The following is a 13054-nucleotide window of genomic DNA, read 5'->3' as shown; positions in this document are numbered from 1 at the left end:
AGAAATACGCCTTTAAATACCACAAAAGAAAAAAATAAGCAACCCAAACCCTTGAATTAATCCCTAATGACCAGATGAGTCATAGATCTTCTATTATCGCACCCAAGGATCTTCTATGGCCCAGAACCAGAACCCTAATCTTCCAAAGGCGGAAGAACCAGCACGATGTGCGAGGAATCCCTCATCCTATAATTTGCTCACTATTAAACTTTATTCACTTTTCAGTTACTCTTTTCTTTAACGACCCAAAATTCCTTGAACACGCCGTATAATTCTATCTCCATCGTAATTCCATTCACTTCGCGGGTTGGACCCCCATCATTTTAAGTATGTTCTATCTTTTGATTCTTTTTTCCTAGCGTTCTGAGGACGCAGGGGAGTTTGGTAGATTACCCTTCTTTTCTGTGAAAAGAACCCTTCAAGTGTGGGGCCCGACAAGAGGGGGCCACGGCTGGTTGCGTCTTTCAACGGGGCCGAATGTTTACAATACAATTGGGGGAATAAGGCCGAACCTCTTCAGATGGCAGTGGGTGGCCATGGAAAAAAAAAATTCAGAACGCAGAACTTCAGGATGCTTGGGTTTGGGGAGTTTAGTAGAAAAGCTTTTCAACAAGTAAATAATGCGCAAAGCTCTTAACTTTTTGGGTGCGAAAGTTCTGGAACTTTGGTGTAGATGTCTTTCCGGCAACCTTGTTGAGTTGTTGACATTTAGTCCCTGGCTGATAGCTGATCGCGTTGACACATACGTCTCAATATCGGCTGCTTGGTGGAATGGGTATTAGTGTGTTGATGACATAGACTCGGTGGTCTGAATTAGGTTTACTGCTGTTGTTTACGTAAGATAAAAATTACGTTAACAGTTTTACAAGTTTTTGTGTAGACATTGGGTTGTTATTTACGCACGTCTATTAAAAATTGTTGGAGTGTTGAAAAACATTACGCATAACATTTCGAATTTTTTGGAAAAGGTATTGAATAAAGATAATGATTTTCAGTTTATCTAATAAATACAGATTTCTAATAATTTAATTAAATTAGAAATTATCAATTTTGAACAAGGCATTTTAATGCATTGTTGATTAAAGAAAAAAATTTTTACTAATGAATTATGTAATTAAAATAGATAAATTGTACAAATACAGCGTTTAAATACATAGCTGATTAAAGAAACAATTTCTTAATCATAAATTATGTAATTAAAATAGAAAAAAAATATGCAAATACAATGTTTTAATACAATGCTGACTGGGGATATATATTCGTAATAACATAATATGTAATGAAACTAGAAATATAAAATTTCAAATACAACATTTTAATACATTGTTGGTTAGTGATTCAAATTCGTAATAAATTATACAATTGAATCAAAAATATCTCTCAGATACAACATTTTAATGCATTATTATTTGGAAAACCATTATAATTTATGGAATTAAAATCGAAATATAAAATCTCAAATACAACATTTTAATTATGACATTTCAAATACAACATTTTAATTCATCGTTGATTGCAAATTGTGATTCGCGTATTTTTATAATTCAGTCTGTTCCTTTTAAAGAAGGGCATTTAAATAAATGTTTTGCATTTTATAATGGAATATACTTAAAAAGTTTGTCTATATATGCTTTAATAAATAGTTATATTAATAAAAGCAATGATCCAATCTTCCTAGTAAAACCCATCAAAAAGAAGTACTTGACAAATTTTGCAACTTACTGTATTTTTGAATAGCTTTATTTTATTACATGTCTTTAAAAAAATCTATAAGAATAAAAGCTATATATTTTTAACAGCATCCAATATCAAAACGGTATGCATCAAAATTTGTTTTTAACCCTCAAATTCATGATTATTTGTTTTGAATTTAAAAAAAATAAAATGTTTATTATAGGAAAACAGTCATAAATCACGCAAAAAAAAAAAAAAAAAAAAAAAAAATCAGGTAATAATATGGTACATTTATTTTGAAAAAAGTTGCATGTAGACTTTTGGCAACATACAGCATTTCCCAAAAATCTAGCTTTTACCTAATTTAATTTTCAAATACAACATCAAACTTTAATACCTTAATTGATAACAGATGAGAAGGGAAAAGTAATTTTTTATCAATTAGATAAATCACTCCTTTAAAGGAAACTCGACAATAGAAACTATCTCTTCAGGTAACACTGAACTTCATCATCCATCGTATTCAAATTATATATATATATATATATATATATATATATATATATATATATATATATATAAGCATTATTTTATGTGAAGCAGAATGCAGGTGCGACAGTCAGTTAAGAGACTTTTTGCATTTTTAAATTTGTTTTAATCCATCCTGGGAAGGCATAATAGATTTACAAGAAGGCGCGATCAAAACACGTCCGTTCTCTGCGCGGCGCAAAAGCAGAAGTGGGGAAGAAGTGAGAAATAAATTATTCCTCGTCTTATATAACATGAGATGTTGATAGGGAAAATATTTTTTTACAGTACTAATATATTGTTGAGATTCTGATAGGGATTTCAGACGCATGTCAATTACAAGCAAGGGAAACACAGGGATCTTTTAAAAAGAATGTGCTTATTGGACATATTTCTAGCTTTTCATGCGGAGCGTGTGAATGTGTCGCCGTTTAGCCGATTTAGCAATTTTACAAAGCTTCTCTTGAAATAATTAAGTAAAAACCGTTGAATCGGATCAGGAAATAAGAGAATATTTTAGAATGACTTTGATATGGGCTAAATTAAGATTTTAAAATATCATTACATATTTATATAAAACGATATAATTTACACGCCAATAGTAATGCCAACTTTTTTCTTTCATACATGATTTATTGTCTATGGTTATCAACATGCGAAACCGAGACACTCAGGTTTTGAAATAAACTTAACTGGACCTGGCTGTAGGCAGTTGGCAACAGTATACATTAGAACGTTACTTGATTTGATAACTGTTACTTGATAACTGTTGTAACAATTTTCGCTTATGTTGCATGTACGCGAAAATGATTATGTTTGAACTGTTGATTATTTGCACAGGAAGACAGCACAAACTATTTAGTCTATCATTTTCTTTGAAAATAAATTTACCTAAGCGATGTATTTTATCATTGAAATTGAATTTTTAACATTTTTCATAATGCGATTTAGATGGACAAGCTGTGATTTTTTTTTAACATTTCTTTTCCCATTTTCTTTATCAAATACACTCTATAGCTTACTACCGGTATCATAGATACCATATCTTCTAAGTGTGAAATTCTTAAATGACAAGGATGGGGAAAATGCTTTTTTTTTTGTTAGAGAGTTTTTGTCCCCTCTAGAATTTCCCAAATGCGCGAGTAAAAATACTAAAAAATAGTAGGGAAAAAATAGGGATTAAATATATCTAAGTAAGAGGGAAAAAAATTTGAGCGATGAGTAGAAAGTTTGTAAGTAAGAGGGGAAAAAAATGTGATAGATATTTTTCAGGAAGAAAATCGATCACCAAAGGACATATTTAATATTAAATTTGCTAACGTTATGGAGTAGGATTAAAAACGTTCTTATTCTGTATTAAACATAGAACAGCATAGAAAATAGAATATTAAAATTCTTAAATATCATAAATATTTTGAAAAAAATGAAATATAATTTTTCATCTACGAAAATTCACAGGGACATTTGCAACAATGTTTCGCAATATGTGCAAGAAGTTGTAACGCTGCCTTATAACCATTTACTAAAACTAGATAAAACATTTTATTGATAAGCAAAGCAACATCGCAGAATTATTTTTTTAAAAATTTTAATAAGTGCTAGCAGGTTTTGTCCATCAGATGACTGGCTAACATTTTCAATCAAATAATTTATGAAATCCCTTAATAACGTTTTTAGCAAAATATTGTTCAACTTGAAATTCTGTTAATAATGTAACTCATGTTATAGAAGCCTTACGCCATTCTATTTTCTGCACTATGTTTGTCTCGAATTAAAAATTTTAATTAATCAAAAAGTCGAAACGAAATTTTGATGTTTTTCTTTGATAACTGCTGAATATATATATATATATATATATAAAACGATTTTACGCCGGTTGGAAATACAAAAATTTGTTTTCTTTGATGTGAATTTAGTAGTCATATACTTTTTTTTTTTGTTTAATTCCAATAATTTCCAAAAATATTCCTTGGTATATTTCATAACAATATTTTTCATTTTCTTAATAAAATTCAGATTGTTTTAAGTATTCTTACAGATATATTTTATACTGGGTCTTTATCTATTGTTTATAACAAGGTATAAAGATTTGGCGAAAGTTTTTCCCACTAAATAAAGTTATTTTTAAAATGTGTTTTGTATAAGTTACAAGTAACGTTTACTTTTAAAAATAAGCAAAGTAAACAAATTTGTATAAGTTGCACATTTCAAAATAATCCTGCTCTTTTCTCTAATAAAACTGGATTTGTAAGAATACATATTATTATTGTTATATACTTTTGAATTTTACTGTTTATATTTTTATTTATTCAGCTGAAATATAAGTTTGAGCAGCGGTGTTTAAAAGCAGGCGAATTTTAAAAATTGTTCATAGTTACTTGATTCTGAAGTGAAACCTTAATTGTTAGTAAAACAATACTTAAAAAATAATTATTAAACGCCTGCTTTAATAATTATTAAACACTGAAATCTACTCCGTATGGGAAAATATATCAAATTTTGGACATAAAAAAAAAGAAAATTAATTTGAATTAATGAATTATTGTAATGTATTCATATGTAATTAATTGGATTAATTAATTAATAATCTAGGAATTAATTAGATTAATTTAATAAACTAATGAAATTAATTAAATAGGAAGTAATGAACTAATGAATATTAATCGCATCAGTGAAAGTAATTTCAGTCTTATTTCAGTCTGAAATGCATTGCTGTAAAATACGCTTACTTTATTTTATAAACCAATCAAACTAAGGGGAGGGAAAAAAACCCTACACGCAAAGTTTTTATAATTGAAAAATATATTTTGGAATTTCAAAATGATGTAAAAATTACTTTTGTATTGCAATATTTTTTGAAGTTGTCGGGAAAAACCCAAAAATTCACTTATTATTATTTTTTTTTCAGTTAAATAAAATGTAATTGAATGATAAAAAATAAGGTATGATCTAAAATGCTAATGATAAAAAGGTATGATCTAAGGTCATAGAACGCCAACTCGCCCGCACGCACGTATACGCACATACACGCACACATTTTTATTAGTAGTAGAGATGTATTAGGATTATATTCAGGACCATTATACCATAAATATGCATCACATATTCTTCACTGATCCATGAACTGAAATTGTCAATGGTTATAGTTAAACCTCAAGACCGCAGAAAAATTGATCTTTATATCGAACTCTGACACGGTCCTTTCTGTGTACAAAGCTCTCCAAAATCTAATAAATATCCACCCCATTTTCTTCCTCTTCGCAGGGCTGGACAGCTTGGATGCTTCGTCTAAGAGCAAACTCAAACAAAGAATTCCATGGGGCTACGTTCCGTGCCCAGTGTTCTGCGGGGGCGGAAGGACGGTGGTCAGTCGAAGAATGTCGCATCCCGTATTCCGAAATTCACCTTTGACCCGGAAAGATGCTACGACGCGAGCCGTCACCATGGTGATCGAAACGGCGCACATCTACGAACGAACCTCGAAGGAGATAAGCTCTATGGATATAGGAGGATACCAACGCCCATGCCGAGGGGAAGGACGCCACCTGGCGGCGATGTGGCGAGGTAGGATTTTTGAATATCTTTTTTGTGATTTTGGTAATTTAAAAATACCTGTAGAAATACATGGAATAAAATTCAAATGTCATATTTTATTAATGATAAGAAGATATTTAAGATGAATTAGATTAAAATTGTAAAGAAAAGAAAAATAGATAGCAATAAAAATAAACAATCTATTCAGTAGAATAAAATAGCATAAGAAAGGAAAGGTAGAGATATCGGGTTCTTAGTATGAGTAAGTGTTGGGATTGATTTGCAGTTCAAAGATTAAATATATGTATATATATATTGGTTATTTTCATGTCTTCAAAGTCGACATGAGGATACATGAAGAGAAAAGACGTAAAAAAGAAAAGATTTATCCTCTCTGAGTCAGAAATCTTGAATAAAAATAAGTTATATTAAAGTTGAATGTGTGTGTGTTTATGATGATGTTTTACAAGCTTGAAAGTTTGACCTAGGGTCACCAAACTTGGTTCATATATACTTTGGATGTTTGGAATGCATATCTCGGAGCAATAATATATATATATTTTAAACTCTTAATTTAATCCAAATTAATTTCCAAAACTTTATCTTAATTTAGCCCATCGTAACTTCATTCTAAAATATTCTCTTATTTAGTGATCCGATTCCACTTTCGGTTTAATTAATTCCTTTGTAAAAATAATGCGCCATCAGTACTACGTATCAAATGAAAGTGATCACTTCGGTGTCCTTGAAAAGGTGTCAAAGGTCACCACGTGTATTGAATTGGCGGTGCGTGGCCGGAAATCCCATCTTATGTAAGAGTAGTGATCATTTGTTTCGTCCTTTTTACTTCTTTCTTTACTTCTGCTTTTGTGCCGCGCTGCGTCTGCTTGTAAATAAATTGCTTTCCCGAGATGGATATTAAAGAGAATTAAACGTAACATAGAACGTCTCATCTATGTCTTCAAACCTGCACTCTGCTTCAGCCAAAATAATGTTACATATTATTTAGTCGACAGGATTCGAATCATGACATTATTTAATCAACAAAATAATGTTACATATATATATATATATATATATATATATATATATATATATATATATATATATATATATATATATATATATATATATATATATATATATATATATATATATATATATATATATATATATATATTTGAAATTTGAATATGAATTGTAAGTAATAAAAAAATTAAACAAAATGCAAAATGTTGCCATTTCTCCCTCGATTATTTTAAAATAGAGCAACGCAAAAATGATTTTTACATCAACTTAAAATTTAAAACATTTATCTTTTAATATTGCATTTCTTTAGCATATAAATTTATTTCTGTCTTTAATAAATTAAAAAAAATATTTTAAATATATTTTTCAATAATTTGTTTTTTATAAAATAAAATTTAAAAAAAACCCACATGAGCATGTTATCAGTACTTGTGAAAAATTAGTTGATCATACTGAAGTTCAAAAAAATTATCTTTTCAAAGACACTAAAGTTTTAACCTATAAATTAAATTTGTATTTTTAATAATTTTTTTTTTTTAAATATTTTTACCATATTTTTCAACAATTTATTTCGCACAAAATAAAAAATGAAATTTAACCTGTACGAACACATTACGAGTGAATGGGAAAAAACTAGCTTTTATCAACGGGTTGCCACCACCTTAACTACATTTCAAATTAAAAAATTAAGTTAACTCCTGTTGCAAACTAAACCAAGAAAACTGTAATTTTCAGCATGTGTAAAAAAATAAAATAAACCTGAAACATGATATTTTCTAGGAAGATAGATTGATGAAAATATTTTGAGCATTCTGATTAGCTGTCTTGCTTCAAAATTTGTTCTTCCTTTTTTGTTTATATATTAATTGTTTGAGTAGTAGTCTTTTAGAAAATTTTGATAAATAATTTTAAACAAATTGAAAAAAAAATCTTAGATTAAAAAAAAAATTAATAATCGGAAGTTTTTCAAAAGAATTGCTTGAATTTTGCCTGTGATATTTTTTTCTTGATACATCTTTCGAAAATTATTTAGATTTGGGGGTTAAGATGTAATTCGGAAATTTGGTACTTGATGTCTGTAATATAAGAAAATGTATGAAAATTATGTTAATACGTATATTATTAATAATTTTAAATGTTTTCTATGTTAACAACGGTATAGTACATCGAACGGTTATTAAAAGCACTCTAATATCCCCCCCCCCAAAAAAAAATAGTATCAATAAAACAATAGTATTTAATATATTATTTATATCCATGAATATAAAGAAAAATATTAATATACGAAGACACTGAACTACGAACAATATCTGGGGATTACAATCTTTTACGCAATAAGTACATATTAAATCTATTTCTTAAATGTAGTTAAATTTATTTAATTAACATTCAAAATTAATCGGGTTTATCTATATATTTTGAGTGTCTCATTAAGATATTTTAAAATTTTAAAGAGTGTTTTAAATTTTATTTACTAGCGAAAAATTTATGTTGGCAAATAAAAAGCCAGTTTTGGAGCGTGAATGATCGCTACACTCATTAAATTAATCTTACATCTTGGATTAAAAAAACCATCGTCTTAATTTCCGATTTTATCCCAAACTAAAAAGAAAGTTCCGATTTTCGATTCTCTCCCAAACTAAAAAAGAAAGTTCCAGAAAAGAAAAATATATTTATGGCGGTTTTTGTCTGGGGCAGTTCATGTCCCTATTTGTCGTATTTCCTACTTATCTATAAATAAATAAATAATTATTAAAATGCAGTGAACAGAAATTAAACATCTAAAAGTTAAACACTAAAGAATGATTTCCATCTTTATTGTGCTAATAATTTAGTTATATAAATACGACTATTTTGAATGTATCACCTTAAAGAAGGAAAAAAAAGTTAATATTTCATTTATAGCTCTTAATGCTTTTTTGAATTCTATTATTTTTTAAAATTTTTTATTTTACTGACTTTTTTACTATTTCTGATTTTTTCACTTCTTAAGTTGTTTGCCCTTTTGGGGGTGGGAAGTTTATCTCCATTTCTCTCCTTGCCCAGTGACCCGGATCTAGGGTTAGAAAATCCGGCTATTTCAGCCACGTCCTTTCAAATAAATTTAATATTACACATATTATTTACGATGGGGGTGAAGTTAATATTTTTCAAACCCGCATAGGAAAGATATTAATCCTCTTCAATTAATTCCCTATAATTACGTCCAATAAATATTTGAGCGTATTAAAATTTATTCGTGGGAAACGGGTTAAACATCTTTCTAAGAATTTCACATCTTAACCCCATAAAATCTCATTATATCCCTCTTTAAGAACGGTCAACGATCCTCTCAACCTTTTAAGTCACAAATTCGCATTTATTAGCCTTACTTTCCAAGAATTCTGTGAATGAAATGAGTTCATTTATCGTTAAAAGCCCATTTATCTTTTGCCAAGCGCTCTCTGTTGTTGACTAACCGACGCCCTTTTCAAAATAAACTGTCGATGACGCGTTGATATCGCCGAATTCATAGATCCGTCATCTACGATAGCATTTCTGAGGCTGTGAATTTGTTCCGCCAGTCGCCTATCTGTTTGTTTTGACTGCAATAATCAAAACCGACTCGGCGTTGAGATAAGTTTCGAGTGTCCGACAAACGTTAGCGGAAAAGTGAAAACTTTCCGCCGGAGTCGTCATAAGAGGGATATGATTGTTGTTACAAAGTAGTCTTTTTACTATTGTGGAGGCAGAGTTTAGGGTCAAGGTCTCTGTGATCACCCTTTTGGCGTGAGAAAATAGAAATATTCGAGTTATTTTTACTGTATAGTATGCGATCCATAACAAAGGACATATTATTATCGCTGAGAAGTTAGACATCGATATTTTGATGGATTTGAACAATTTAACCTTCACATGAGACCCAAATTGCTTCTTTTCTTTTTCATTCTTTTCTTCTTTCATTCATTTTTTTTGAAGCTTTTTCTTTCAATCTGACAGTGGACACGCTAACTCAAAAGCAACAAGTTAGATGACTCAAATATAGTCGGTGGCTTTTACACCAAGAATGTGAATTTCTACCGAATGTTAAAAGAAATATGTAAATAAGAAGTCTATATATTTTCTGTATACCTTATTTCATACAGATACCATATCTTAAACATGGAACGTAGCTGATTTATGGAACTAGATTTATGGTTTTAATTCTAGAATTTTAGTTTTCTATAAAATCCGTCTCCCAATTTACTGTCTATTTATATCCACATATATGTGATTGCAATAAACCAGAACCAATGATTGCAAATAAAATCCTTGAAAGAATAGATTCTCTGTTTATTCATGTGACCCTGGTGGCACAACAGCAATGTCAGAGATAGTTAGTTAATAAACAAGTTAGATAAAGGAAATTTGATATCTGGTCTTGACATGAAAATGTACCAAATTTGCATGAAATGTATTGTGAATTTGTATCTAATTTTCGACCCAATTGGATGTTGGGAAAATGCTTTCATTTTGTGATCCTAAGCAGTACGCATCATGGAGCCTCATTTTTTAAATAAAATGTCGAATTTAGTCACTCATTTCAACATATTTTTAATGTAACAGAATGCTAATTATTTTAGACTGATTTTTGCTATTTTCATCCATGCAATATTTTAAAAAAAATGTATGTATTTTCATGTGTTTATTAATTTATAATGACCTCATAAGTATTACATCTATGTTTGTACTCAATTATAGCAAAACAAGTGCTTGGTATTTATAAATATTATTGTAAAGAAATGGAAATAAAGGCACAACCAAGGAATCTGATAAATTATACTTGACAGTGATGTAATTGTACAATTCACAATATCTGAAAATTCGATGAATTTGTAGCTTTTACTAATTAGACAGCTTGTATTTTTCACTTTCGTTTTGGCAACTAAGCTAATGACATTTTTTTTTTAATATTCAGTATATCTAATGAAGCCTTGTTTTTTAAAAATATGTCCAGTTTAGTACACATTCTTTCATATTTTTTAACGCAACAGAATACCAATGATTTATTTTACATTAATTTTTGCTATTTTCATGAACACAATATTTTATAAAATGTATCTATCTATCTTTATTTATTAATTTACGATGATACTCTTAAGTGTTGCATCCATGTTTGTACTCAATTGTATTTAAACAAAGGCTAAGTGTTTATAATTATTATTATAAATAAATAAAAATTACGGAACAGCCAAGAAATCGAATAAATTGTAAATAACAGGGGTATTATTGTACAATTCATAATATAATTCAGTTAAATTGTATTTTTTACTAACCAGGCAGTTTGTATTTTACACTTTCGTTTTGGCAACTAAGCAAATAATATTTTTTAAAAATTGATCTACCTGCGGCTTTTTTAAGCCAAGCGGACACAGGCAGCTTCCTGGAATTGTTAGTCGGAGATGAGCTACAGAATAAGGAAAAAGTTCATTCGAATCTCTCAACACTACAAAGAATCTTATGCAAAAATGGAAACAATGCGTAGGCGTATAAGAAGAGGGAGAATATTTCTGATAATTTGCAGAAACATATGTATAAGTATTTATATTTTATTAATATTGTTAGAAATAAAAGGAAATTACGGTACAGCCATGAAATCTGATAAATTATAATTGACAGTGATATTATTGTACAGTTCATTATATAATTCAGTGAATTTGTATTTTTGTATTAACTTGGCGGCTTGTATTTTTGACTTTCGTTTTGGCAACTAAGCAAATACAAATATATAGATATATATAAAAAACTGATCTATCTGCAGCTTTTTTTCACCCAAGCGGCCACAAGCAGCTGCCTGGATTGTTAGTTGGAAATGAGCTACAGTATAAGGAAAAATCCCATTCGAATTTTTGAACTGGAAGCGAATCTTGCGCAAATATTGAAAGAATGTATAAGGGTAAAAGGAGAGAGAATATTTCTGATAGTTTCCAGACACCCATGAAATCGGTGATCAACATGAATTTGCTAATAATTTCAGCTGACATAATTTGTTACTGAAAATAAATAAATAAAATTAACTGAAATGAAAATGATAGAAATCGGATGATAGAAACCATAACTTTGTTAAAATATTTCTAAAATGAATATACAGAAAAAAGGCCCATTGAAAAGAAAAAAAACAATTTCGTACAACCTTTTGATGCTGCAATATATTAATTAGCAGAAAGTTCCAAAAATTTATTAGACACAATTTAAACTTGGATATTTAAAATACTTCCCCATTTACTAAACATTCTATAAAAGCAAAAACCACATCATCTGCGGAACCAAGAAAACCAAACATAATTAAACCCGAATAGCAAATAATTTGCCAACCACCTCTCCAGAGGAATCCCATTCACACATTCTCGCCTCAGCACCCACCATCTATTTACCAAGCATTGACCTTCCCGTATCGCCATGCCTGCTAACGATCGCTACCCCATACGGCCGAAATTTGCGAAGCAATGATTCATTACGTCCTGGCAAATGGAGGAATTCCAATGCCACCGCGGGAGAATGAATATCATTATTAGAGGTTGATGACGGAAAAGACCAACGTGGATGACACGTCGTTTTTGATGGAATCGGAAACAACCGGGCTGCCCCTTTGATGGATGTTCCAGCCATTTGGGGATGTAGCTGAGGAGGAATTTGGTGCGAAAAGGAATGGCGTGGAGTTGGGGATGTTGATCACTAGGGGGAGGGGCATAACTGTGAAAGCACTGGTCTTAATAGTGAGATAAATAATACTCCAAATGAATTCTTGAATCATGACAAGATGTAATAAATATTTTTAAAAAATTGCATTCTTCATTCTAACTATGGCTTAGACAAAAGCGAATTGAAATACTTACTTTTGTGATATTGTCTCTTAAAAGTTTTTTGTCATACTGAAAAGGGAAGCGTGCATGAACTGATTTAAAGCAATTACAATACTAACTTTTGAAATACTGTGTCTTGAAAGTTTGTCACACTGAAAAGGGAAGCTTGCATGAACTGTCTTAAAGCTATTGAAATGCTAACTTTTGAGATATTGCATCTTAAAAGTTTATTGTCCCATTGAAAAGAGAAGCTCGTATGAACTGACTTAAAGCAACTGAAATACTAACTTTTGAGATATTGTGTCTTGAAAGTTTATTGTCACACCGGAAAGGGAATAGTGCATGAACTGACATAAGCGAAATAAATTAAAGATGGAGTCATGCGTTTTTATACTATATAAAAAAGTTTGGTTGTCAATGTTTTGAATTAATCTAAAAAAAATTGCTAACCATTTAAATATGACTAA

The 13054-nt window shown here is 29.8% G+C and overlaps 1 protein-coding gene across 1 annotated transcript in view; it reads left to right on the top strand.

Annotated features, from left to right (window-relative positions):
• LOC129971538 (uncharacterized) overlaps positions 1-13054 on the top strand; it is a 330900-nt gene that overhangs the window by 31547 nt on the left and 286299 nt on the right. The window contains exon 2 of the mRNA XM_056085406.1: positions 5467-5766. Within this exon, the coding sequence (XP_055941381.1) occupies positions 5519-5766 (248 nt within the window). The 5' untranslated portion in view covers positions 5467-5518. The remainder of the gene's footprint in view (positions 1-5466; positions 5767-13054) is intronic.

The sequence above is a fragment of the Argiope bruennichi genome, chromosome 6 (genome assembly GCF_947563725.1).
Source record: "Argiope bruennichi chromosome 6, qqArgBrue1.1, whole genome shotgun sequence".
NCBI classification, from domain to species: domain Eukaryota; kingdom Metazoa; phylum Arthropoda; class Arachnida; order Araneae; family Araneidae; genus Argiope; species Argiope bruennichi.
Note: the sequence above shows the minus strand (reverse complement) of the source record. Positions and strands in the feature narration are given on the sequence as shown.